This window comes from Adiantum capillus-veneris, chromosome 15 (genome assembly GCF_014529385.1).
Source record: "Adiantum capillus-veneris isolate H3 chromosome 15, ASM1452938v2, whole genome shotgun sequence".
Classification (NCBI taxonomy): domain Eukaryota; kingdom Viridiplantae; phylum Streptophyta; class Polypodiopsida; order Polypodiales; family Pteridaceae; genus Adiantum; species Adiantum capillus-veneris.
Genome location: NC_140945.1, coordinates 62,605,054 through 62,628,590, shown reverse-complemented (window position 1 = coordinate 62,628,590; position 23,537 = coordinate 62,605,054). Strand labels below are relative to the sequence as shown.

At 44.7% G+C, this 23,537-nt stretch overlaps 1 protein-coding gene across 1 annotated transcript in view; it reads left to right on the top strand.

The window, feature by feature from the left end:
• Positions 1-1,292: 1,292 nt before the first annotated feature.
• Positions 1,293-23,537, top strand: part of LOC147440773 (uncharacterized) — a 38,064-nt gene continuing 15,819 nt past the window's right edge. Inside the window, exon 1 of the mRNA XM_086482607.1 lies at positions 1,293-1,589. Coding sequence (XP_086338733.1) covers positions 1,368-1,589 — 222 coding nt within the window. The 5' untranslated portion in view covers positions 1,293-1,367. The remainder of the gene's footprint in view (positions 1,590-23,537) is intronic.

The window sequence follows — 23,537 nt, the reverse complement described above, 5'->3', positions numbered from 1 at the left end:
TTAATGAAGATAACCCCTAAGGTCTTTTAAGCTCCATTACCTGCTCATTGCTCTTTGGTAGTAGACCATCTCCCTTTTTGGACCCTTCATGAGATGTAGCTGTCTCTTCCTTTGGTCCCGTGCTGAGATAGATGTAAAAGCACATATCTATGTTCTAACTCTTGTTCCCATTTATTTTCCCACATTAAATGATTAGTTCATTATGAGAGGATAGTTAGATATTAGATTTTATGCACATTTTATGACATTTCATATGCTAATGATAACTTCTTGAAAATCACACCTTCTTGATAGGTTGTGAATCACCTATCAACATAGAATACGTCTAGGGTGGTAAAAGCATTCTAAACCTACTCAACAATCCACCATGGCCACTCGTAATTGTCTAATGAGAGCACTCGTCAATCAAATTTCAAAAAATTAATTCTATTGTTAGCCGGCCAAAAAGAGAAGGCATCTTTATAAATTTTGTCCTTTGGGCATGCCAAAAAACATACCCAAACACTAAGGGTATCTACACACCAAGCCAACGCCCACCATTTATCTTTCAAAATGACAGGCGGCCCTTACACACACACTGCCCACTATATTGATAATCTTATAAAAGAGAACCTTATATGCCTTCACGCTTATAGCTTATTGGTTGGAGCATCCTTTGCCAGAGACCGGGATAACTAATAGTTCAACTCCTTCCCGCTGCCCTTTTTTTTTTTTGAGAGTACAAGAACTTTGAAACACACGCACACACCCTACGTACAACGGCCTCACAGATAGGGAGAGAGGCATCCCATCACACACACACACACACACACACATACCCGCATATGGGAACAATCCCTAAGGACTTAGAACTTGTCTTCAGGTTGCCAAGGGGGTATTGAACCCAAGACCTTAGGCACATAGGCTATGACTCTACCAACTGAGCTAGCACCCGTTGACTGCCCATTCTTTTGGGCGGGGCCCAACTTCCAAGATTTTGGTTGCCCCTTTTTCACGGAGCTAATTGACGCTAACCAGCTGTTCTCCACGTCATACCATGCGCAAGAGCGCCATATTTGGTGCTCAGTGTGTAACCAGCCTAAGGCCTGTGTCACACACGTCCAAACGGACAGATAAGTGTGCAGCTGACCTGGGCCAAAGGTCCTTCGCGCCTGTCACACAAGGTGGTAGGCACTCAATTGAGTAGGCAGTCATCGTTCTACCCTGGTGTGACACCAACCTAATTAAGGAGCGAGAGGGTAGGGCACGCCCGGTATACAAGAAGACTATGCACCCAGAAACAGCGCGGAAATAGTCTACTAGACTTTACAAAATTTGATTGATGGATATAAATACGGCGTTGACAATCGGGCGACGCGCCGCACACAATGACCAAGCAGGATTACGAGAGGGCAGCTAGGTTGAAGGAGGTGACGGACGACAAGATCTATCGCACTGCAGTGCACCCGCGCTGGATCGACGACACTCGCTTCTGTTACAGAGTGAAGACGTCGGCGCGCACTTATGAGGATTGGCTTGTGGATGCCACTACCGGCCTTAAGAGCCCGTGCCCACCTGATCTCCGCTTCTCCTCTCTTCCCTCTCTCCCAGTAAGTCCACCTCTCTTTTGAACTGGGTGTCTTTGTCTTTACTGCAATCTGCAATCTCTATCTTTCTGCCCTTAAAACAAGAAGATCTTTGTAACTTGTGAAGAATATCATCACTCCTTGGAATAAGAGAGCGCTCTCTCTCTCTCTCTCTCTCTCACACACACACACACACACATCGAAATCGTCCTCCGCGTATCGACTCGACTGTCCATGGTACACGCTCTGGATGCAACTCTTGCAGAAACGGGAGAGAGAGCAATGGAAACACAAGCGCTGAGGAGAGACAGTGAGATTGTTGGCCAAAAGACAAGCAACGAGAGAAAAAAACTCCAGAGAGAGGAGAGTAAAATGCTAGAGAGAGACCTGCTAATGAAAATATGATAGAGTACACAAGGGGAGGGGGTCTCTATATAGGGACTCCCCAAAACTACCCTACTCACAAATCCAAACCCCACGGACTCGGAAGTGGGACAACTTAATAAATGTGCATTATACTAAAAGTGATAATAAACTACGTACATGAAAAGGGAAATTAAAGATCACTATAGACTTTGATCCGGGGAAACCCTAGAAATAGGGGTCTTGCCTCATGCTAGCCTACCGGGTGGACACAACCATAGTTACATGGGACGGCGGGTCGGGGACGAGATGGCAAAAGTCAGGAAACGGGGACGGGGGTCGGGACGGCAAAAAAAGAAAAGAGTTTTTTTGGCATTTTTTGACCTATACACATGCCACACACATAGAGCATCACTTTGACCACAAATTTACACTAAATAGACCAAAGAACATGAGTCATATAGATGCAAATGTGCTAATAAAACATCGAGAAATGAGGACCCAAAGGGTTGCTTTTATAGCCATTGGGGTGCTTCGAAGTTCAAACATATGGCTATTCGAGAGAAACTAGCCTCTAGAAATGATCAGGTTTTCGAATTTTAAAAAAAGTCCCCTCCCATCCCCAGGACGTTTTGCCTGCGTTCCCACTTGGCAGCTCTTTTTCCGTCCGTCCCCACCCGTCTCCACCCGTCCCCGTCCTGGAAATGGGCGTCCCCCGTCCCTAGGGTCCGTCCCCTCCGTCCCCTGTAACTATGGACACAACACCTAGATGGCACCACCGAGAAGGTACGTCTACCTCAGGTATGGATGGACACAGCTGCAAAACAATCCTCACTTTCTAATTTGCTCTTGGGAGATACTGAAGCCACCATTGGACATGAAGGTGTAACTCTAATATCTCCTCTCAGGTCCTAGACGAGAAACGAATTGGAGGAAGCTGACATGGAGAGATTATGTTGCTTGTGGTAGAGGTTTGGCAAAGATATCTGTAGGGCGCAGGACAATACTCTAGTCGAAAAGAGTCATCCTTGGTCTTCTCCCTAACAAAAGGGTCTTGTATCTCTATATGCTTCGTTCGGGCATGAAAACCGGGTTCCTTGCAATGGATATACAACTGCAATTGTCAGAGAAAATCGTGGTCGCCTGTTGTTGCAGCAAGCCAATCTATGAAAGTAGCCTCTGTAACAACACCGACTCGCATGTAGCACTGCAAATAGCCCTATACTCGGCCTCTGCGGATGATAAGGCAACTATAGCCTGCATGCTACATTTGAAGGGATCATATTGTGATAACTTTCGGTTGGGATCTATCACGGGAAGGCACCACGTGCCAACGGAAAAGAACATACTGAGAAACTTTAAGCACTGCAAATAACAATTGAATTGAAAGAGATGCACGACACACAAGACGGGGAGGATGGCGGAGTTCCACCCCAAGAGAGCACTAGCTCTAACAAACTTGGACACCCCAAGTCAAGATTCTACCACGACACAGTAGAGATTCACTTCAAAAATAATTCACAGATTACAAGAGAATCGACATGGCCTGGAGTAGTTCCGTGCCAAGAGATATTGGCCCCAGAGACTGGCTCCCCTTTCGATATTTATTTTTATATTAATCTATGAGCAAAGTATAATTGAGCCAGCGGGTGCTCGCTCTCAGACTTTGCGTCCAGATGCTCTGAAGAGTGAGCCCCTAAGGCCACTTATAAACAATTTACAAGGGATGCTAAAAAGTAGAGCCCAAAAGCAATTAAACTCAAAAGCTTTAATTCCCAAAAGCAGTCAGCGTAATTTGCGAAAAATCCATACGGCCTTCAGCGCGGTTTGCGGAGATCCGTACGCTGCCACGTCAGCATGCTAGTGCGAGAAACGGGATTCCGTATAGCCTGTTTGTACGGTCTACCATGTCAGCACTCAACGCATAATGCGGGATTCCGTACACATTGCCACGTCAGCCTATCGGCGCATATATCAGCAGTTTGTGTGCATGTATGTCGGGGTGGCTCTGCCACGTCACTAGTTTGTCACATACCCCCCTCTTGAAAGAATTGTAATCGCCCTCGATTACGCTTGGAAAACAGAGAGGCCATAAATTGTCTTAGTAGACACTGACTGTTAGTACCGACGCACTAGACACGACACATCTAGCACTTGTACAAAACGACAGCCACATCACATGACAAATCACAGACAAATTCATTCCAAATCTCAGACCATGACCATCGGCAACGTATTTAGTAATCGCATCTAGACCCATTCTGGACCTCACTAATGCCCGATTAACTAATCCTTCTTGCAATCATGTCTATAGAGATTTATGAGACCGAAATGTTGCAGTCATTTCGTCTTTCAGTTCCTACACTCAAACAAGTCAAGTACAAATCAATCATATTCATTTTCTAAAGTCATACAATAGAATACTGGTCAGCCCATTAGTATTCCTGAAACCCAAAGGGGACATTAGTGACTTTATGAAAAATCAGGGTAATCCATTGACAAAGGAGCGGAGTGACTCCCCTCTTGTGCAAACCCGCTGCACTTGATTCAGCCTCGCTGAATTTGGGGTTCTATCGGAGTAGACTATGCCAATCTGAATGCTTCAATGTAAAGCTTCGAAATCTGAGGAGTATCTGCTAGGTCCTCCTCCTCCATCCACTTCGCATCCAATGTAGGATAGTTCTTGAATTTAATCAAGAATCGCCTATAAGGTACAAGACTCCGGTAACCAGCAGAACGACCAAAGGAGTCCAAACCCATATGTCTGGATTTTTTTGAATTTACCACTACTTAAGTCAAGAAATGATTTAATCATCTCAAATGACATCATCATTTACAATTGTCTCTCTTCATATGTCATGGCCGACATATTTTTTCACAAAGCCAGTAACATATTCCTGTTTGTATTCCCTGCTAAAAAAAGAATAATATACATACCAATTCCATCATCTGTTACCAGAAAAAAGAAGCAACGGGTTTATTCTTCTCGGTATGGAAACCAAAAAAACAGAAGAATTATAAAGTATGTTTTGATAGTGTAGGCCAAAGTGCTATACTATGAATGACAACCAGACCAATCGGGCAAATCTAAGCCCCAAGAGACTTTACCTTTTACCTTTCTGTCCTTGTGTGCCAAAATCTGTTCTGGAACGAGTATCTCCTCGCTTTCCTCCACTTCGAGTTGCTCATTGGGCTCCCCATCAACTAGCACATCGCCTTTAAAAGGCTTCAATAGACTCACATGAAATGCATTGTGAATCTTCCAAGTATCGGGCAGCTTGAGTGTAAAGGAGACATCATTTATCTTTTCTTTTATTTGGAAAGGGCCATAATACCTCATGCTAAGCTTTGGAAAAAACCTCTCCTTTCCTTTTGGTTTTCTTAGGTGTGCCTTCTCAAAACGTAAGAGCACCCAATCGTCTTCCTTTAATTTCAAATCTCGTCGATGTTGATCTGTTGCCTTTTTATGTCGTTCTTGAGATTTCGCTAAAGCTTCCCGGACCTTGGCAAAAGCAGTGTCCAAGTCCCTCGTGTACTGATCGGCTTCAAAAATCTTATCTTTAGTGCTAAGGAAGGGTGGAATCTTTGGAGCACCTTCAATGATCTCAAATGACGCCTTCTCCGTCGAAGAGTGGATCGTGTTATTGTAGGCAAATTCCACCAAGGGCAAATTTTTTTCCCATTGAGTCTTTTGATCAGAAATGTAAGACTTCAATAAATATAGAATAGCCGAATTTGCAATCTCAGATTGCCAATCTATATGCGGGTGGAATGATGACGAGAACTGCAACCGTGTGCCAATGTTCTCCCAAATAGCCCTTCAAAACAAACTGTGAATCGGGGATCTCTGTCTGAGACTATTGTTTCAGGCATGCCATGTAGTCGGAAAATCTATGAAATGAACAGTCTCGCTAAATGATCTGGCTTGACTGTTTTTTTTATTGGAATGAAGTGAGCTTACTTGCTAAATCTATCGATGTGACAGTCCAAATGCCATCATGCCCACTCTGTGTCTTTGGGAGAACAAAAATGAAATCCATGGCAATACTTCCCAGGGGCGGGTCGGAATGGGTAAAGGTTGTAGTAATTCCTGTGCCTTATGCCTGTTAAACTTGACCTTTTGACGTACATAAGCAGTTGCGAACAAAGTCGTCCACATCTTTCTCGAGTCTCGGCCAAAAGAAGTAACGCTCCACACCTTTCAAAGTGGTGGCGATGGCGCGGTGACCCGTAAAAGGTGGACAATGGCACTCAATCAAAACCTTTTCCCTCAACGGCTGTGTGACGCACAACATCGTATTCTTCATCAAGTAGCCATTCCTTATGAAATATCGTGCTACAACCTCCCCATTCTGTATTCGAGTGAATACATCGAAAAAATCCGGATCTGTGGCGTATTGATCAACCATGTCCTCCAAGCTTCTATGATGAATCGCGGAAATAGCCAAGACTAGGAGCTTCCGAGACAATGCACTTGCCACCAAGTTTTTCTGTCCCTGAACATGGACAATTTGGAAGTGAAATCGTGACAAGATGTTAGCCCACCGCATTTGCTTTTCCGAAAGTTACGTTTGTGACAAGAAGCAGCATAAACTCTGATGATCAGTGAAGACTGTGAAATCAGCTCTGAGTAGGTAATGTCGCCACTGAGTAAGATCATGGATCACTGCCAAAATCTCTTTCTCATAAGTTTGTGTTGTTAATTCTAGCCTTGAAAACAATCGGCTTTCATAGGCAATCACATGGCCTTCTTGCATTAAGACCGCTCCCAGACTACGACCACAAGCATCACAATATACTTCAAATGACTTTTGCAAGTCCAGCAAAGTCAATACTGGTCCAGTAGTTAGTTTTTCTTTAAGTGTCTGAAAGGCAGTCACCTCTGTTGGTCAAGGGACTCCTTTCTGAGTCATTATGTGCAAAGGGGAAGCTACCTCTGCAAACTTTCGAATGAACCGCCGGTAGTAAGAACACAAGCCCAAGAAGCTTCTAACTTCATGAACATTCTTCAAATCTGGCCAATCACGTATAGTCTCAATCTTGGCCGGGTCCATCTGTACTCCTGCTGCTGAGACGATGTGTCCCAAAAAGTGTATCCCCGACAAGAAAAATTCACTCTTTTTGGCATTGATAACTAATTTGTGATCCCGCAATGCCTGAAAGACCTGTAGCAGATGGTATCGATGTTTTGCTTCATCCTTGGAGAAGACTATAATGTCATCAAAGAAAGTGTCGACAAAAGATCGAGACTCTCGGAAAATCCTATCTATCATTCGGTTGAAAGTCGCTAGAGCATTGGTAAGGCCAAAGGCATCACCAAAAATTCATACAAACCGAAGCTTGTCCGAAAGGTTGTCTTGTAGACATCTCCCGGAGCAATTCTGATCTGATGATGTCTCTTGAAGAGTGACCCGGGGTCGTGTATCCTTGTCTTTCTTTTCTTGGGAACTCTTTCTCTTTCGACTTTCATTGTTGGAAGTCTGTTGGGTTCTCTGAGGAGTCAAGATCTCATCAGTGGGGTAAGTCAAATTTCTCGAATGTATCGCAAAATCCCGTTTCGCATGACCCATCAATTCTTGAATAGAATTAGACTTTTGTTCCAGGCAATAGTCTCGGATCTCTGTAGGGAGTCTGCAACAAAACTGCTCAATCTGTTCCTTAAAAGTGACCTTCTTAAATGAAGAGGTTGGTAGAAAAGAGTTCCAAAATCTCGCGTCCAAAGAATCTCCCTTGGTCATCCAAAGATGATTCCAAGCGGTTCGTATATCTCGTTCGTACTCCCGAGTCGGCCAAGAAGAAATAAAGAGCCTTTTGGATTAAGAATGAGATGATGATTTTGGAGCAGTGACAGCTCTCGAATGAACCTGATATCGAATCATGAAATTTGAATCACGACTAATTCAATGGAACTGTCGTGCGCGCATCAAGAGTTCCCACCGGATGAGATGGCCACACAGCTAGAACTGAATGATTGGACCACTGTTTAATATGAACTCAGTGATGGATTGGGATTTCCAGAAATGATCTCACACACGATAGTGTTGGAGTAAAGAAGGAATGATCACTCAATGCTGGAATGCAGAAATCTATGGACATGATCGCAATATGGGATTAGTCAAATTAACATCAGTGAGATCTGGGATAGATCTAGATGCGGTTGCTAAATACGTTGCCAGGAATCATGGTCCTAGATTAGAACCGATTCCATGGACGTGATCGTGATATGGGATTAGTTAAATCGACATGAATGAGGTCTGGTGCGGATCTAGATGCGATTGCTAAATACGTTGCCGGGAATCAAGGTCCTAGATTCTATTTGAATGTGATCTGAATGTGATGTGACGTGACTGTCGTCTTTGTAGAAGTGCTGGATTTGTGTCATCTAGTGCGTCGGTACTTAGAGTCGGTGTCTACTGGACTGGTTTATGGCTTATGTATGATTTTGCATGCGTAATCGAGGGCGATTACAATTCTTTCAAGAGGGGGTTGTGTCACAAAATGATGATGTGGCAGTACCGTTTGGACACACACACACACACACATCAGCAAATGATGTGGCAGAAGATTGTACGGTTGACTGATGATGTGGCAGACTGTACGACAGACTGATGACGTGGCAGCAGTATGGACTCCCGCAAAATTCACTGGCAGGCTGACGTAGCTGCTGTACGAAATTCCGCAAATTGCGCTGGTGGCTTTTTGCAGCTTTTCGGGAATCAATTGCTTTTGGGATTACATTGCTTTTGAGTTTAACTGCTTTTGCGGATCTACTTTTGGCATCCCTTGTAAGAATAAAAGGAGCCCAAGGGGCCTCACTCTTCAGAGCGTCTGGACGCAGAGTCTTAGAGCAGAGGACCCCTCGGGTGTTTACTTTTCTCAAGCATTAATATAATAAAGAAATACCGAAAGAGGCGCCAGGTTGGGGGCCAAGACCTCTGGGCACGGAACTACGTCGCGCGGTGTCGACTCTATTTTGAAAGTGATTTAAAGTTGTGAAGTATTTTAAGTGATTCTCTCGTGTGTCGTGCCGGATACTTGACTCGGGGTGCCTAAGCCTGTGATAGTCAGGTTACGCGAATGCATAGCAAACCCTTGCTTAGCATGTCCCATCAGTTAGTGTATGGACGCGGACTTCCGCTGAAGGCAGCGATTTCTCTTTGCGAAGTCCACTACAAAATCGCTCGATTTGCTGTTTAAAAGTGACCTTCTTAAAAGAAGAGGCAAGTAGAAAAGCATCCCAAAATCTCTCACAATAAGCATCCAAAATGTCGGCCTTGATCATCCGAAGATGGTTCCAAGCGATAATCACATCTCGTTCGTACTCTGGAGTTAGCCAAGAGGAAATAAAGAGCCGTTTGAAATTTAACCGCTAGATGAACTTGATGATGTTGTCGAAAGACGCGTCAACCAACTTTTGGGGGCGAAGAAGCAATCGAAGAAACGCATCAAGGGGACTCACTACATTGGCTATTTGGGCCATCAATCTTCTTTTACGAATGCAAGAAAACAGAAGAAGCATGTATGCTTTGAAGGATTGTCCAATTCGTCTTGTCTTCTTCTGACACTTCGGATAGCTCTTCCTCTTCTGATTCGAGTGATGAGGACAGGAAGGGCGGAAACGAAGAAAGAACCAAAGATTTGGAAGGAACAACAAGAAGGCCAAGAAGAGCAGACCATATCGCAGATCTCAACATTTTTCTCACAGTTTTGACGAGGATTCATCCTCCTCTGAGACTTCGGACTCTGGTGACCACATATTTTATTCAAAGAAGAAGCACTTTACAGAGCCAACTAATATGATTTTCTCGAGGACAAGGGCAAAAAGACCAAGGAATTCAAGGAGGGTGGACAGGCAGTAAAGTTTGAAACCTTTTCAGGGTTCCAAGATGCCCCCAAGGCTTTAGCCTTTATTCAACAGTTTGACGTAGCGTTCTCTGGAGGGCGCTACTAAGAGCACTCCAAAATCAGGAGGGCAACATCATCTTTGAAAGGAAATACACGAATGTGGTGGTCCACTCTTCTCTTAAGGAAAGAAGCCTCGACAACATCCTTGGGACATGAAGTTTCTTGTCAATGAGTATGCACTTCATCAATCGGGTGACGGGTCGAAAATTTGGCAACTGTGGATCCTTCGCAAACTGGAGCATCTGCTTTGCACAATCATCAACCTGCTAGTGATGTTTCATCTCCATTAGTTGATACTCCATAGGCTGAGGTGGTCCGTATTCTTGATTTGCTAATCCATTCGAATTTCCCGTGCTGCCTCCCGTTCCAGAAGTGTGAAGAGGGTTCGTCTAATTCTTGCAAGAGATCACCAGAATCCATGCGTGTCGCGGAAAAAGTGATCGGATTTCCCGGTAGAAGAGAAATCGATTGAGCTATGATACCACTAAAACAGACTTGGGTACCCCAAGTCGAGAATCTGGCACGACACACGAGAGAGAATTACTTCAAAAATACTTCACACTTAAATCACAGTTCAGTTGAGTCGACACGGCCCGGCATAGTTCTGTGCCCAAAGAGATTGGCCCCAAAGATTGGCGTCCCTTTCGGTATTTCTTTTTGTATTAATGCTTGAGCAAAGTACTTTTGCCTGTAGGTCTTCTTTGCTCGGAGGCTCGTCAACACTTCTGAGCCAAAGGGAGACACAGGGGTCTTATTTAAAGGCCCTTGGCCATGGAAAAAACAGTTATATGAAAAGCCTTCAAACTCAAAAGCACTTGGCTCCAAAAGCACTAGTGCAAAAGCTGCCAGCGCGTTTTGCGAAAATCCGTACAGGTGCCACGTCAGCACAACGTAATTTGCGGACTTCTGTACGGTCTGCCACGTTAGCATAACCAAGGCGATTTCCGGGTCTTTCGTACAGCCAGCCTGCCAGCTTCTTTCAAATCTCGTGTCCCTACGGCCCTGTCGACAAGTACCCATAAGTTGTCCCAACTTACCCATAAGTTGTCCCAGTTGGGACAACTTATAAGTTTTTGTTCTGTTAGTTGGGCCTGCCACGTCAGAATTTTGTGACAGTATTTGCTTTGGATTGTGTAAATGGAATGTACACACATGCAATACCTCAAGTGCAGACTCTATTGACTCGAATGGTGAATGTCACCGCGGTAACTCCTCAAACCTTTGGGGCCGATTTGATACACTTTTGGATCCTTCTCGATGTGGGATTGCGGATGGCCGCCAAGGGGAAGATCTGGGGCTGCCCGATGTGAGGAATGAAGGGCTGAAAATTGGTTGCGAAAACACAGATATGGCGTGCAAAACGCAGCAGATCTATCGCGTAAAACAGGGCTGAAAACGCAGATCTTGACGATGTCGATGATGGATAGCAATGGGAGCGCTCGATGACGGTGAGGGAATGGCTGAGGTGAGGCTTGATGGGCTGCCAAAGGACCGGACCGCAACGGGGAACTCCCGAGGGCAGATCCGAGCCGCTTTCCGACGAGGGGAAGGGCTGAAATCTGAAACGCTGAGGCTGATCTGCTGCTGGTGCTAGTGCTAAGGCTGATCAGGCGATGCAAGGCCAAATGCTAGGGCTGGAGGCTGTTGCAAAATAAGCTAGGCTGATCTGAGCAAAAACGCTGGCTGTTGGTTGTGTCAAAGTCGATGATGCGGAAGCGTACACATGCGGGGAGAATACATGAGAGAGAGAAAGAGAGAGAGATACTGCTGAACCAACCAACCTTGGCAATGAAATGATGATAATAAAATGGGGGACTGAGGGTTGCTTATATAGCAACCTCAGTGAATTGCCCTACCGAGACTTTGACAAATAAGTAGTTCACTTGAGATGCCAAAACTCTAACACCCTCTCTGCAGCTCATCGTGGACATCAACAGTGAGACCAAGTCGATGAACAAGCTACCATGGACACCTGAGCATCGGCCGGGATACTGGATACACCTCGGTTATGCTACCCTCAACTTTGTACCTGAGAATAATGTCACCTTGAGCATCGATTGTCTTTTAGAAACTTTGAACTGTAGACCACACTACGTCCAAAAATCCCCATTCATGAACTGTGAACACATCTCGCCCAAATATACTTTCTAGATAATGAACTTTGAAACACATCCTTTCCATAATCCGACCAACAACAATGGATTGGTGCGCACTCATCCATAGTGTTTTTAGATACGTCTGATTGGTTCCCTGCCAGATGCATGTGCCTTGAACTCCCACCTACGGGTCCAAACACCGATAACTTGAACTCCAACACAAGGGTCCAAGTTAATTATACGGGCACTGTTTGCCCCTCTTTGCCACTCACAAGCCTCTCTCTGACTGAAGCTAGAGGCGATACTTGCACTTTGACTACAGTATGACGTCGAGGCCACTGTGGCCGCCGCCACGTGTGCCATGCCGATCTCCTTTGTCAAATCTTTATTACCGTAATCTCTGTCCAGCTTGCCTTTATCCTTGTCTATCTATGAGTTCTTGCTTTTGTCTTTGGCTTCAAACTCCCGAGCCAAACAAAGCGTCGAGTCACATTCATAACAACTGTTGTCAAAACCTCGTGGGTACGGAGGCAGCTAACTGAGTACTGGTACTATCATCCTTGTCAAGCTTGCCTTTGCCTCTGTCCTCTAGCGAACTCGTTCACTTGCTTTTGGCTTCACAATCTCAAGCCAAACAATTTTCCGGTTTCCTTGAGAACTGTGTCGATGTGTAGGCCACTAATTGGTTTTGGTGGTCGATGAACTTTCCATAGCCGATGATTGGTCTTGGTCATTGGTACTCGAGCAAGCGGGTGCCATATTGCACGTGCAATATCTGGAAATAAAGTTTTTTCCTTCTTGCACTCCAAAAGGCTTCATAAATTCTCCCAAGCCGCTCCAAAAAATTCCGACCTGAAGTTTAATTCCCTTACGGACCGCCTTTGCACCGCCCAAAGCCGATTAAAAGAACTTCCTTATATGCCCTTTTCTCGTGCAGTGGGGGTTCGCCTTTGTTGTCAAGGGTTGTAGCGTTTAAAGAGTGTAGCCGAAATCCTCTGCACTCCCTTCACCTAGTAGCATCTTGTTAGAGTTACACCATCGTCGCTTCGCCATTTTGTATGGCTAGTGATTTTCTCGGGCTGGCCACCCATTGCACATCACGTAGGTTGCACGGGTGGACGCTCTAGCACATGTCCGACTGGTCATTTTTTGAGCGTGGCTAAGTGCATACATATTTTAGCCATTTTGTGGGCTTTTATATTTTTGACCCAGTTACACATTTTTGCCCTACCTCAACCCAACATCCTATAAAAGGAGTGCTTGGGGTTTTGTATTCAAGCAATGTGTATTGAGAGCATTGTTTGCAGAGATTTGTGCCTCTAGCGTTCTCTCTCTCTCTCTCTCTCTCTCTCTCTCTCTCCAACGTTTTCGGTGTGCGTGGTCTCACGCCCTCTCCGCTGCTCACTCTCACATGGTATCAATCGCCATACTTGGGAGCATCACAACTATCTCACTCCTAAAGGCCAACGCTAGGCTTTCTGCATCAATTCATCGTGAAAACTGCAAATTTTCAGCCTAGCATTTTCACAGCCAGATAGCGTTTTTGGAGCCAGGCAGCTTTTTTGCATTTGAATAGCGTTTTGGCTCTGCATCAGAAGATTTGCATCATTCCCCCCTTGGCACCCCCTCCCTGCAGCAAAACGCTCCAGATTCGCACAAGATCTGCCTAGCGTTTCTAGGCTAAATCTGCGTTTTTTTTAAACACCCTTGCGTTTTGAGTAGCTGCTTCGTTTTACAGCAAACTCTGAGCATCTTTACCTTACAAGAGTGGCCTACCCTTGCCTGGAGCCTTTTCTATCACCTGGCACGTGAAGATCCACACTTTGGTCAAGTATCTACACGAACAACACTTTTCTGGCATTATCTACGCAACATCCAACAACTATGCCCTCACACAATTTGCTGAGGAGAAGAAGTTGGATTTGCACAACTATGCTGTATGGAGGACACGAGTACGCACAATCATTGCCTACCATCGACTTGGGGAATGGTTGAATGATTTCACCAATTCGGTTAGTCAGGAGTCAGCCTACCCTGCCCACCTCCATTCAGGATCAAATCAACGAGTGGGTGGATCAGGACATACGAGTCTTCACCTTTCTTATGATGAATCTCTCGGACCGCATCACGAAGGAAGTTTCTACAGAGGAGCATGCACATCCATTGTGGAGACGGATTCTTGACCAGTTTGAGGAGACCTCGTTTGCCAGACAGATCACACTTGAACGGGAGTTGTACAACGTCTAACTCAAGGAGTTCAACCCACTCGATGTGTTGACCCGCCGCATGCGGGAGCTCTGGGACGACCTTGTCTTTGCCGGAGGCGACCGCCTCGGCATTCATGGCTGGCCTCTTACTATTCAAGCTTCCCGCACACTTTGATCCCTACTTTCTGAGTTTGCTCACACCTCTTTTCCCACATGAGACGAGATTCTCCCTTCCCTCAAACAAATTAAGGGGCACTCCGCATTCAGAGCGGGAGGTGATGTTGATGCTGAAGGAGCTTTGATCGCTCAAGGAGGTAACAAGAAAGGCAAAGGTAAGAAGAAGAAGAAGAACAAGGACATTGAATGTTACTACTGCCACAAGAAAGGGCACAAAGAATCAAAATGCAGAAAGAAGAAGCGAAAAGAGGCCAACAAGGAGAAACAGACAGCCTCGATTGCAGTTGTAGCCTCTCACGAGACGGCGGGGACCGCTCTTGTTGCGATGATGGACCAGGCTCTTGCTACATCACAGTCAGGTACTTGGGTTTTTGACAGTGGAGCTACCACTTCCCAACAATCTTGGTTTAGCTCTCTCAGACAGACTCATGGGCAGATCGTCACTATGGGTGACAATTGTCACAAACGGGAGCGCATAACAATATAAAATACATTCGGATAAATAGATTGTATCACTTATTACTGAAGCCAAAGGATATAGAGAGAAATAGATAGAGAGAGAGATAGAGAGTGAGAAGATCGACACAGTACTGGGGACCAGAAGATGGGCATGTCCCCCCCCGTAATAGTATCTTTATTACCGAGGAGAAGTCTATACAAGCACTTGAACCGAACGTATTACCACGTTCTTTCTAGAATAAGACTTGATGGTTCCTAGAAGCCTTAGCTTCCGATTCCTAGGGCAAAACCCTATTCCAAGGAACTTCCGTTCCTTATTCCAAATCCTTGAAAACCAAGGTTCTCGCCTCTGGATCTCACCTTCCAGACTCAGGGCATGACATCCGTGCAACTCTTTTCTAACTCTGTTTCCAGAGTCCTCTTCTTGCAGATTAACTCTGCTTTCCTGGACACGAAGTCCTTCCCTTGGGAATTTTCAACCTCTGGATTACATCTCGAGAGTCTACCTCTCTTCGATCCGTGGATCTGCTTCCCAAACTTGGGTACGAAACCCTTGGGCTGATCTGGCTCTAGTTCCTCAGAGCGCTTTTCTCGTGCAGAGGCTCATGCCTTCCTCTGCTCCTACTCCCTCACGAAGAGGAAGTACACCTGCAATCAAATATTCAGAGATCATAACATGAAAATCGTTACCTTCAAAGTCTCGATGCTCGAAACGCAACTCGGTTCTCGAAAAACAATTCCCCGGAAGAGATCTCTACATAGAAAATCCTCTCTTCCAATCTTACACACAGAAGAGGTGTGTTCTCGGGTTCCTTCTCGTAAATCAGCCCCGTCTACGACGTTTATGGGCTGAAAACAGAGAAAAACAACAACTTCTCGCGATGGAAACACGCTCCGTAGGCACTTCTTCGCGAGGGAACTCGCGCAGTGGGTCTTGGCAACATCTGGTACACTTGGGGCAGCCATGGGCATCACCGGCAACGTCTTCTTTACGGCTGAAATCTACAATAGCATCTCCTCCTTGCAAAGATTGGTCTTCTCCTCTGAGTGAGGGCATGTGATGCTTTTATAGTTCCTAGCCACGAGCACGAATAGCTGCTCGCGTAGAGATCGCGGCCGTTTTTTTTTTTTTTTTTTTTCAATCTTTTTTTTTTTGTTCTGCCAGAAAAAGAGAGAGAGAGAAAATGCTGGTTGATCTGTTGCCTTATTTATCAGATGGCTGTCCACTTATTAAGTGGGCGGCCGGCGTATTTTAAAAATAGTCTGAACCTGCCCAAAACTCAATAAAACCTTATAAGTTTAAAACAATGGTTTCACAACACTTCCTAGGCGTCCCTGGATGCAATCACATGCACAGTTGCAATGCAGACATAGACTTCCTCGCGGGAAAGCATGTGCTTTCCCGAAAAGCAATCCCGCTTTCTCAGAAAGCATTTGTTTTTCCTCAAAGTTTCCTCTGAATCCATCTTCATTCAAGTGCTTGCTTTTCCTTGTGCACAATTCCAACACAGTTCGGAATTTCCTCCCGACTATGGATATTCCCTTTCAGATGCACCCGTCACCCACCTTGTGACGCATCAGGAATACCCATCACCTAGTCCTTCCCTACCGAACTTACGGTACAATCTCCTTCACGATGCTCTATGTCACCCATCCTATGATGCATTAGAGATGTCCGTTCCCGGATGGTCGGATACTTCTTCCCGATGCTCCCTGTCACCCATCTGATACGACGCATGAGAAGTACTCGTTCCTGGTGGCCTTACAGATATTCCCTTTCACAGTGCTCCCGTCATTACTCTGAATGACGCACTAGGAATATTCAGTACTCGGATGTCTCCGGAGAGAAAAACCCTCTCACTTAAAATTCCAATAATTCATTTAGAATTATTTTTCCTCGGTGTTCCAAGCGAGAAAACCCTCTCACTTATAAATCCAATAATTCATTTAGAATTATTTTTCTGTAAGATAAAGCCAATTTCGCAACATCCCTCTCACATATAAACAGTTGTCCTCAACTGTAGAGGTCCAACTGAACTGCCAAGGAGAAATCGGAAAAATTCCTAATCTTGCTCAATGGTGAGTTGAGCTGGTCCTTTCTCAAAAGAGAACTTAAAAATTAAATTAAATAGAAATTCAAAAAAATTCAATAATTCAATACTTACCTTACCGGTTCATGTTCTTCCTCTAGTACCTCGAGGATATCCTTCACCATTCATTAAACTTACGAGCCATGTAAGAACTCGTCTATTAACTCAATTCCACCTTCTCAATTCCGAGAAGAATAATCCTCCTAGAAATCAATCTAGGTCTATGTCCTTGCGCATAACCTTGCGCTATTAGTCCTGAGGATATTAAACCTCTTGCGTCCTCCCGCATAGGGCATGTCGAGAGCATTAAGCTCATGTGAATCTTCCTGTGGCAAACAAAGTGTGCCACCTTACCAAAGTAAGTTCTTATTCCGGGCCTTTGCTTTGGGTAGGCCAATTGTTCTAATCCGAAGTTTCGTTATCCGAGACTCTGTTAACTTGATTCCGTCTTCTCAAATTCGAGAAGAATAATCTTCCTAGAAATCAATCTAGGTATCTGTCCTTGCGCATAATCCTACGCTGTTAGCCTAGAGGGTATTAAACCTCTTGTGTCCTCCCACATAGGGAATGCCCAAGTCATAGAGCATTAAGCTCGATGTCTCTCTTTCACAAACAGAGTTTGCGATAACATTAAAGAAGGTTCTTGTTTCGGGCTGTCGCTCAACGTAGGTGGACGGTTCCAATTCGAAGATTCCTTGTGCACGGCTGCACTTCCTTCCAATCTTTTCCTCCTGCGAGTTATTACCACCAGCAGTGTTTTCCAGACGCCCATTAGAGTCTCTTCCTTACAATATCATAAAAAATGATTCACCTTGCGAGCATCAATGACGCCTTGCAAAATCTCGGGCAGATAGGATTCTACCCATAGCATTTTCTGAACGTACGTTCAATCCCGGTTCACAATAGAGCGAACCCTCTTTGATTCTTACCATTTTGAAACGGTTGGCGAACTATATTCTTACGAACATAATAGTTCGAATTTATTCCAGCAGCATGTAAATGCTACTTGACCTGCTCATGGAGAAACATATACCGCAACCAAAAGTTGCTACTGTAATGGTAAAAGCACATAGTGCACTCAATGATCAACGACCATCAAAAAAACCTCTTCTCCGTAGAGAAACTCAAATTTCTTCTATTGAACATATCTCAAATAGAGATTCTCGTGTCGGAATATCCTTGCATGTAAAAAGGCGCTCAAGAGAGTATAACAAACTCTCGTCCAGTTCCTTGGCATAGGTCTGCATCTGTGTGTTATCCATGTACTCAAAGGTGTACATAAGTTTCAGTGTGCCTGGGAAATTACCTTCCCTTCGTAAGATCCTTAGAGCGAAGACGCTCAACCTGACGATCCCTTGGCTCAATCTTAGAGCAAAACCCTGCTCATCAAATAAACTAGAATTTCAATGCTTGGATTCCTCGGCACAGGCCGTAGTCATCACTTGTTCCTTCCCTCGTAAAGAGAGTATTCATTCACTTGTGCGAAAAGCACTACCATGTCTTCCCTGACCGGGTAGGGGGTGTTGGTTCATAAGCTTAGTGAAAGCTTTTCTTGGTTGAAAGCTCGGAATGGTTCCTTCCTTTCTGCCGTCCTACCCGCAATAGCAGGTAATTTGTTGGTGAACTACCGGATACAAGATCAATAGTTGACCTTCGGGATGGTTGAGCAAACCAATTCATCTCAAAAAACAATGTTTCAAATTGATCCTACTCTCATAAATACTTGAGAGTGATTGTCCTGGTTAGACACATGTATATCTCGTGCATAAAAGCAATACGCATTTTATGAGTTCCTCAAAGATTTAACTTTGATCAAAGACCTGCCCTCTCACTTAAAGTTTGAGGGTCAAAAACTCAGGAGTTAGATTGAATTCCCTTACTCTAAACTTTCTCCGGATAGCAATGTATCCTTCGAGGAGAGGTAACAAAAATTCGTTGTTTCTGTGTTCAATGGTTCTCGTCCCATTGCGGGGATTGTATTCTATGTATATCAAGGTGTACACTTTCAGATTTTATTGCTGACTCCACCATCTGCTACAAAGTATCTTGCAGATGCGTCTACAAAACTCGGGCAAAAGTCCTTTGTTGTATTTGTTTATCTTTCCTTCCTCAGAGAGGATCAAGAATGGAGCTACCTTGGCAAAAGTGAACCACTACTTGCTTTGACTCGCTCGTGTTCCTATTGGGCAAACCAATCCCAATCTTTTTAAATGCCTTCCTCAAAACGTAGAGAAAAAAATTTGTCGAAAAATTCAGCCTTGAATTGAATCCAAGTCTTGTTGTAAGTTCCTTGCAGAGCTTTGGTATACCACCAAGTACTTGCAATCCCCTTGAGGTGTTTGGTCACATGCCTCATCTTCGACGCTTTTTCAGAAATTGCCGTTTGCAAAGGCAACTTGAAACTCGTCGAATCAAAGTGGTAGCTTTCGGGCATCTTCCCTTCCGTCAAAAGTATCAAACTTGACTGGAAGTGTTCCTAGGTCTAAAGACCTTCTTCATATCCTTCCCGAAATGACGGGATTTCTTGGCTATGGTTCTGGACTGATGTTCATGAATATTTTCAGGATTCTTAAGGATCTTGAGCATTCCGCTCCTTGGATTCTCTAGGTTCTTGAGCATCATACTCTTGTCGCCTTCTCAGAGAATCCCAAGTCTTGTGTCGACTTCTGCAGAGAAGAAAAAAATTTTCCTAACTTTGCGAGCTTTTTCTGCATGACTTAGGTTTCCGCCTGCTTATTTCTCTCTTGGCTTGTCATGGCTTCTTCCCGTATCTTCCCAGAGTCGTCCTCCTTTACAGAGAAAGAGAGGAGACCATGCTCTGATACCACTGTCACAAACGGGAGTGCATAACAATATAAAATACATTCGGATAAATAGATTTTATCACTTATTACTGAAGCCAAAGGATATAGAGAGAAATAGATAGAGAGAGAGAGATAGAGAGTGAGAAGATCGACACAGTACTGGGGACCAGAAGATGGGCAAGTCCCCCCCCGTAATAGTATCTTTATTACCGAGGAGAAGTCTATACAAGCACTTGAACCGAACGTATTACCACGTTCGTTCTAGAATAAGACTTGATGGTTCCTAGAAGCCTTAGCTTCCGATTCCTAGGGAAAAACCCTATTCCAAGGAACTTCCGTTCCTTATTCCAAATCCTTGAAAACCAAGGTTCTCGCCTCTGGATCTCACCTTCCAGACTCAGGGCATGACATCCGTGCAACTCTTTTCTAACTCTGTTTCCAGAGTCCTCTTCTTGCAGATTAACTCTGCTTTCCTGGACACGAAGTCCTTCCCTTGGGAATTTTCAACCTCTGGATTACATCTCGAGAGTCTACCTCTCTTCGATCCGTGGATCTGCTTCCCAAACTTGGGTACGAAACCCTTGGGCTGATCTGGCTCTAGTTCCTCAGAGCGCTTTTCTCGTGCAGAGGCTCATGCCTTCCTCTGCTCCTACTCCCTCACGAAGAGGAAGTACACATGCAATCAAATATTCAGAGATCATAACATGAAAATCGTTACCTTCAAAGTCTCGATGCTCGAAACGCAACTCGGTTCTCGAAAAACAATTCCCCGGAAGAGATCTCTATATAGAAAATCCTCTCTTCCAATCTTACACATAGAAGAGGTGTGTTCTCGGGTTCCTTCTCGTAAATCAACCCTGTCTACGACGTTTATGGGCTGAAAACAGAGAAAAACAGCAACTTCTCGCGATGGAAACACGCTCCGTAGCCACTTCTTCGCGAGGGAACTCGCGCAGTGGGTCTTGGCAACATCTGGTACACTTGGGGCAGCCATGGGCATCACCGGCAACGTCTTCTTTACGGCTGAAATCTGCAACAGCATCTCCTCCTTGCAAAGATTGTTCTTCCCCTCTGAGTGAGGGCATGTGATGCTTTTATAGTTCCTAGCCACGGGCACGAATAGCTGCTCGCGTAGAGATCGCGGCCGTTTTTTTTTTAATTTTTCAATCTTTTTTTTTTGTTCTGCCAGAAAAAGAGAGAGAGAAAACGCTGGTTGATCTGTTGCCTTATTTATCAAATGGCTGCCCACTTATTAAGTGGGCGGCCGGCATATTTTAAAAATAGTATGAACTTGCCCAAAACTCAATAAAACCTTATAAGTTAAAAACAAAGCTTTCACAGCACTTCCCAGGCATCCCTGGATGCATCCCTGGATGCAATCACATGCACAGTTGCAATGCAGACATAGACTTCCTCGCGGGAAAGCATGTGCTTTCCCGAAAAGCAATCCCGCTTTCTCAGATAGCATTTGTTTTTCCTCAAAGTTTCCTCTGAATCCATCTTCATTCAAGTGCTTGCTTTTCCTTGTGCACAATTCCAACACAGTTCGGAATTTCCTCCCGACTATGGATATTCCCTTTCAGATGCACCCGTCACCTACCTTGTGACGCATCAGGAATACCCATCACCTAGTCCTTTCCTACCGAACTTACGGTACAATCTCCTTCACGATGCTCTGTCACCCATCCTATGACGCATCAGAGATGTCCGTTCCCGGATGGTCGGATACTTCTTCCCGATGCTCCCTGCCACCCATCCGATGTGACGTATCAGAAGTACCCGTTCCTGGTGGCCTTACAGATATTCCCTTTCACAATGCTCCCGTCATTACTCTGAATGACGCACTAGGAATATTCTGTACTCGGATGTCTCCAGTGAGAAAAACCCTCTCACTTAAAATTCCAATAATTCATTTAGAATTATTTTTCCTCGGTGTTCCAAGCAAGAAAACCCTCTCACTTATAAATCCAATAATTCATTTATAATTATTTTTCTGTCAGATAAAGCCAATTTCGCAACAACAATCATGAGATTCTAGTGTCTGGTACAGGCGAGATTACCCTTTTCCGTTCTCCCTGAGACTCGAAGTTCAGTTTAGTGGAGGCGTTCTATATTCCGGACATGGCTTTGAACCTCCTCTCTGTGTCGAGTTTGGACTCTCAGGGAGCTGACATACACTTTGGGAGTGGCACGGAGACCATTTTTGATTCTACTACAGGTACCGTTCTTGCACGCGGTTTTTGAAGTGGTTATTTGGTGCTGTCGTGGTAGATTCTTGACTTGGAGTGTCCAAGTCTGTTACAGTGGTATCAAAGCACAACCGATTTCTCTTCTACAAGAAATTCGATCCCAATTTTTTTTTCCACGGCACCTATGGCTTCAGGCAAAGATCAGTTGACTCCGTCTGCATCCGGAGATGCGGGAAGGGATCACAACGAAGATTCCGGCAAGGAGTATGGACCGCCTCCGCCTACTCAAGCGGAGCGTCGAGAGATGGAGCGTCGTCAATTGATCGGCGATGCAACAAAGATGATGCTCAATTTTGCAAAGGACCCAAAATTTGCAAAATATATGAGCGAGACTTCTTTCCAGGAGGTGCACGCGCAGTGGTAGAAAACCACACCACCACCTCCAAAACCCGCTCTCAAGAAACCTTCTGCTCAGAAGAAATATACAGAGAAGGAATTAGAAGAGGTGGTTGATACACGAATTGCTCAGCTTTTTGATGCACAGAACAAAGCTGAAAAGCACGGCAAAAAACAGAAGAAAGGCACTGACTTCCCGGGTTATTTGGGTCGTCAGCCGACATTTGAAAAGGCAAAGAAACAGAAGAAGCGTGTTCGATTTGAAGGAGTACCCAGTTCTTCTTCTTCTTCTTCTGACAGCTCTTCTAGCTCATCTGACTCGAGCGAAGAAGACCGAAAAGGCAAAAATCGAAGCAAGAAGCAATGCTTCGGAAAGGGCATGAAAAAGGCAAAGAAGTCTAAATCTCGCCCCGTGAGTGACAGTTCTATAGAGGACTCGTCTACAGACAGTTCAAACTCTGATAGGAGCAACTTTTATGCAAAGAAGAAGAATTTTACGAATCCAATCATTATGACTTTCTGGAAGACAAAAGCAAGAAAGTCCGAGAGTTTAAGGAAGGTGGACAGTCAATTAAATTTGACACGTTTTCGGGATATAGAGATGCTTCGAAGGCTTTGTCTTTTGTACAAAAGTTTGACATCGCTTTCGTGGGAGGACGTTACTCAGAGCACTCTAAGATTCGGAGAGCTGCCTCTTACTTTAAGGGGAATGCTCGAACTTGGTGGTCCACGCTTCTATTAAGCAAGACTGTGCCAGTTAATGGCTGAAATTCAAGAGGCTTTTTATTTGTTCTTGGTTGACTCGAGAGTATGAACGTGATATACGAACTGCTTGGAACCATCTTCGGATGACCAAGAAAGATACTGTGGACGCTTATTGCGAGAGATTCTGGAGCTCTTTTCTACCTGCTTCTTCATTTAAGAAGATCTCGTTCAAGGAACAAATTGAGCGGTTTACCTTGGGTCTACCTACAGAGATCCGAGATCACTACTTGGAACAGAAGTCAACTTCCATGCAGGAGTTGATGAGTCATGCGAAACGGGGTTTTGCCATTCACTCTGGCAGTTTGACCTACCCACCGATGAGATCATGACACAAAGAGCCGAACAGACTTCTACGAATGAAAGTAGAAAGAGGAAGAGCAATCCAGAAAAGAAGGATGCACGACCCAAGCTTACTCCTTAGGAGCAGGCTCGCTTCATCAGGAAAGGGAAGTGTTTTGGATGCAGGAAAACTGGACATATCTCCGCGAAGTGCCCTAAAAGGGCACAGAAAGAACAGAACG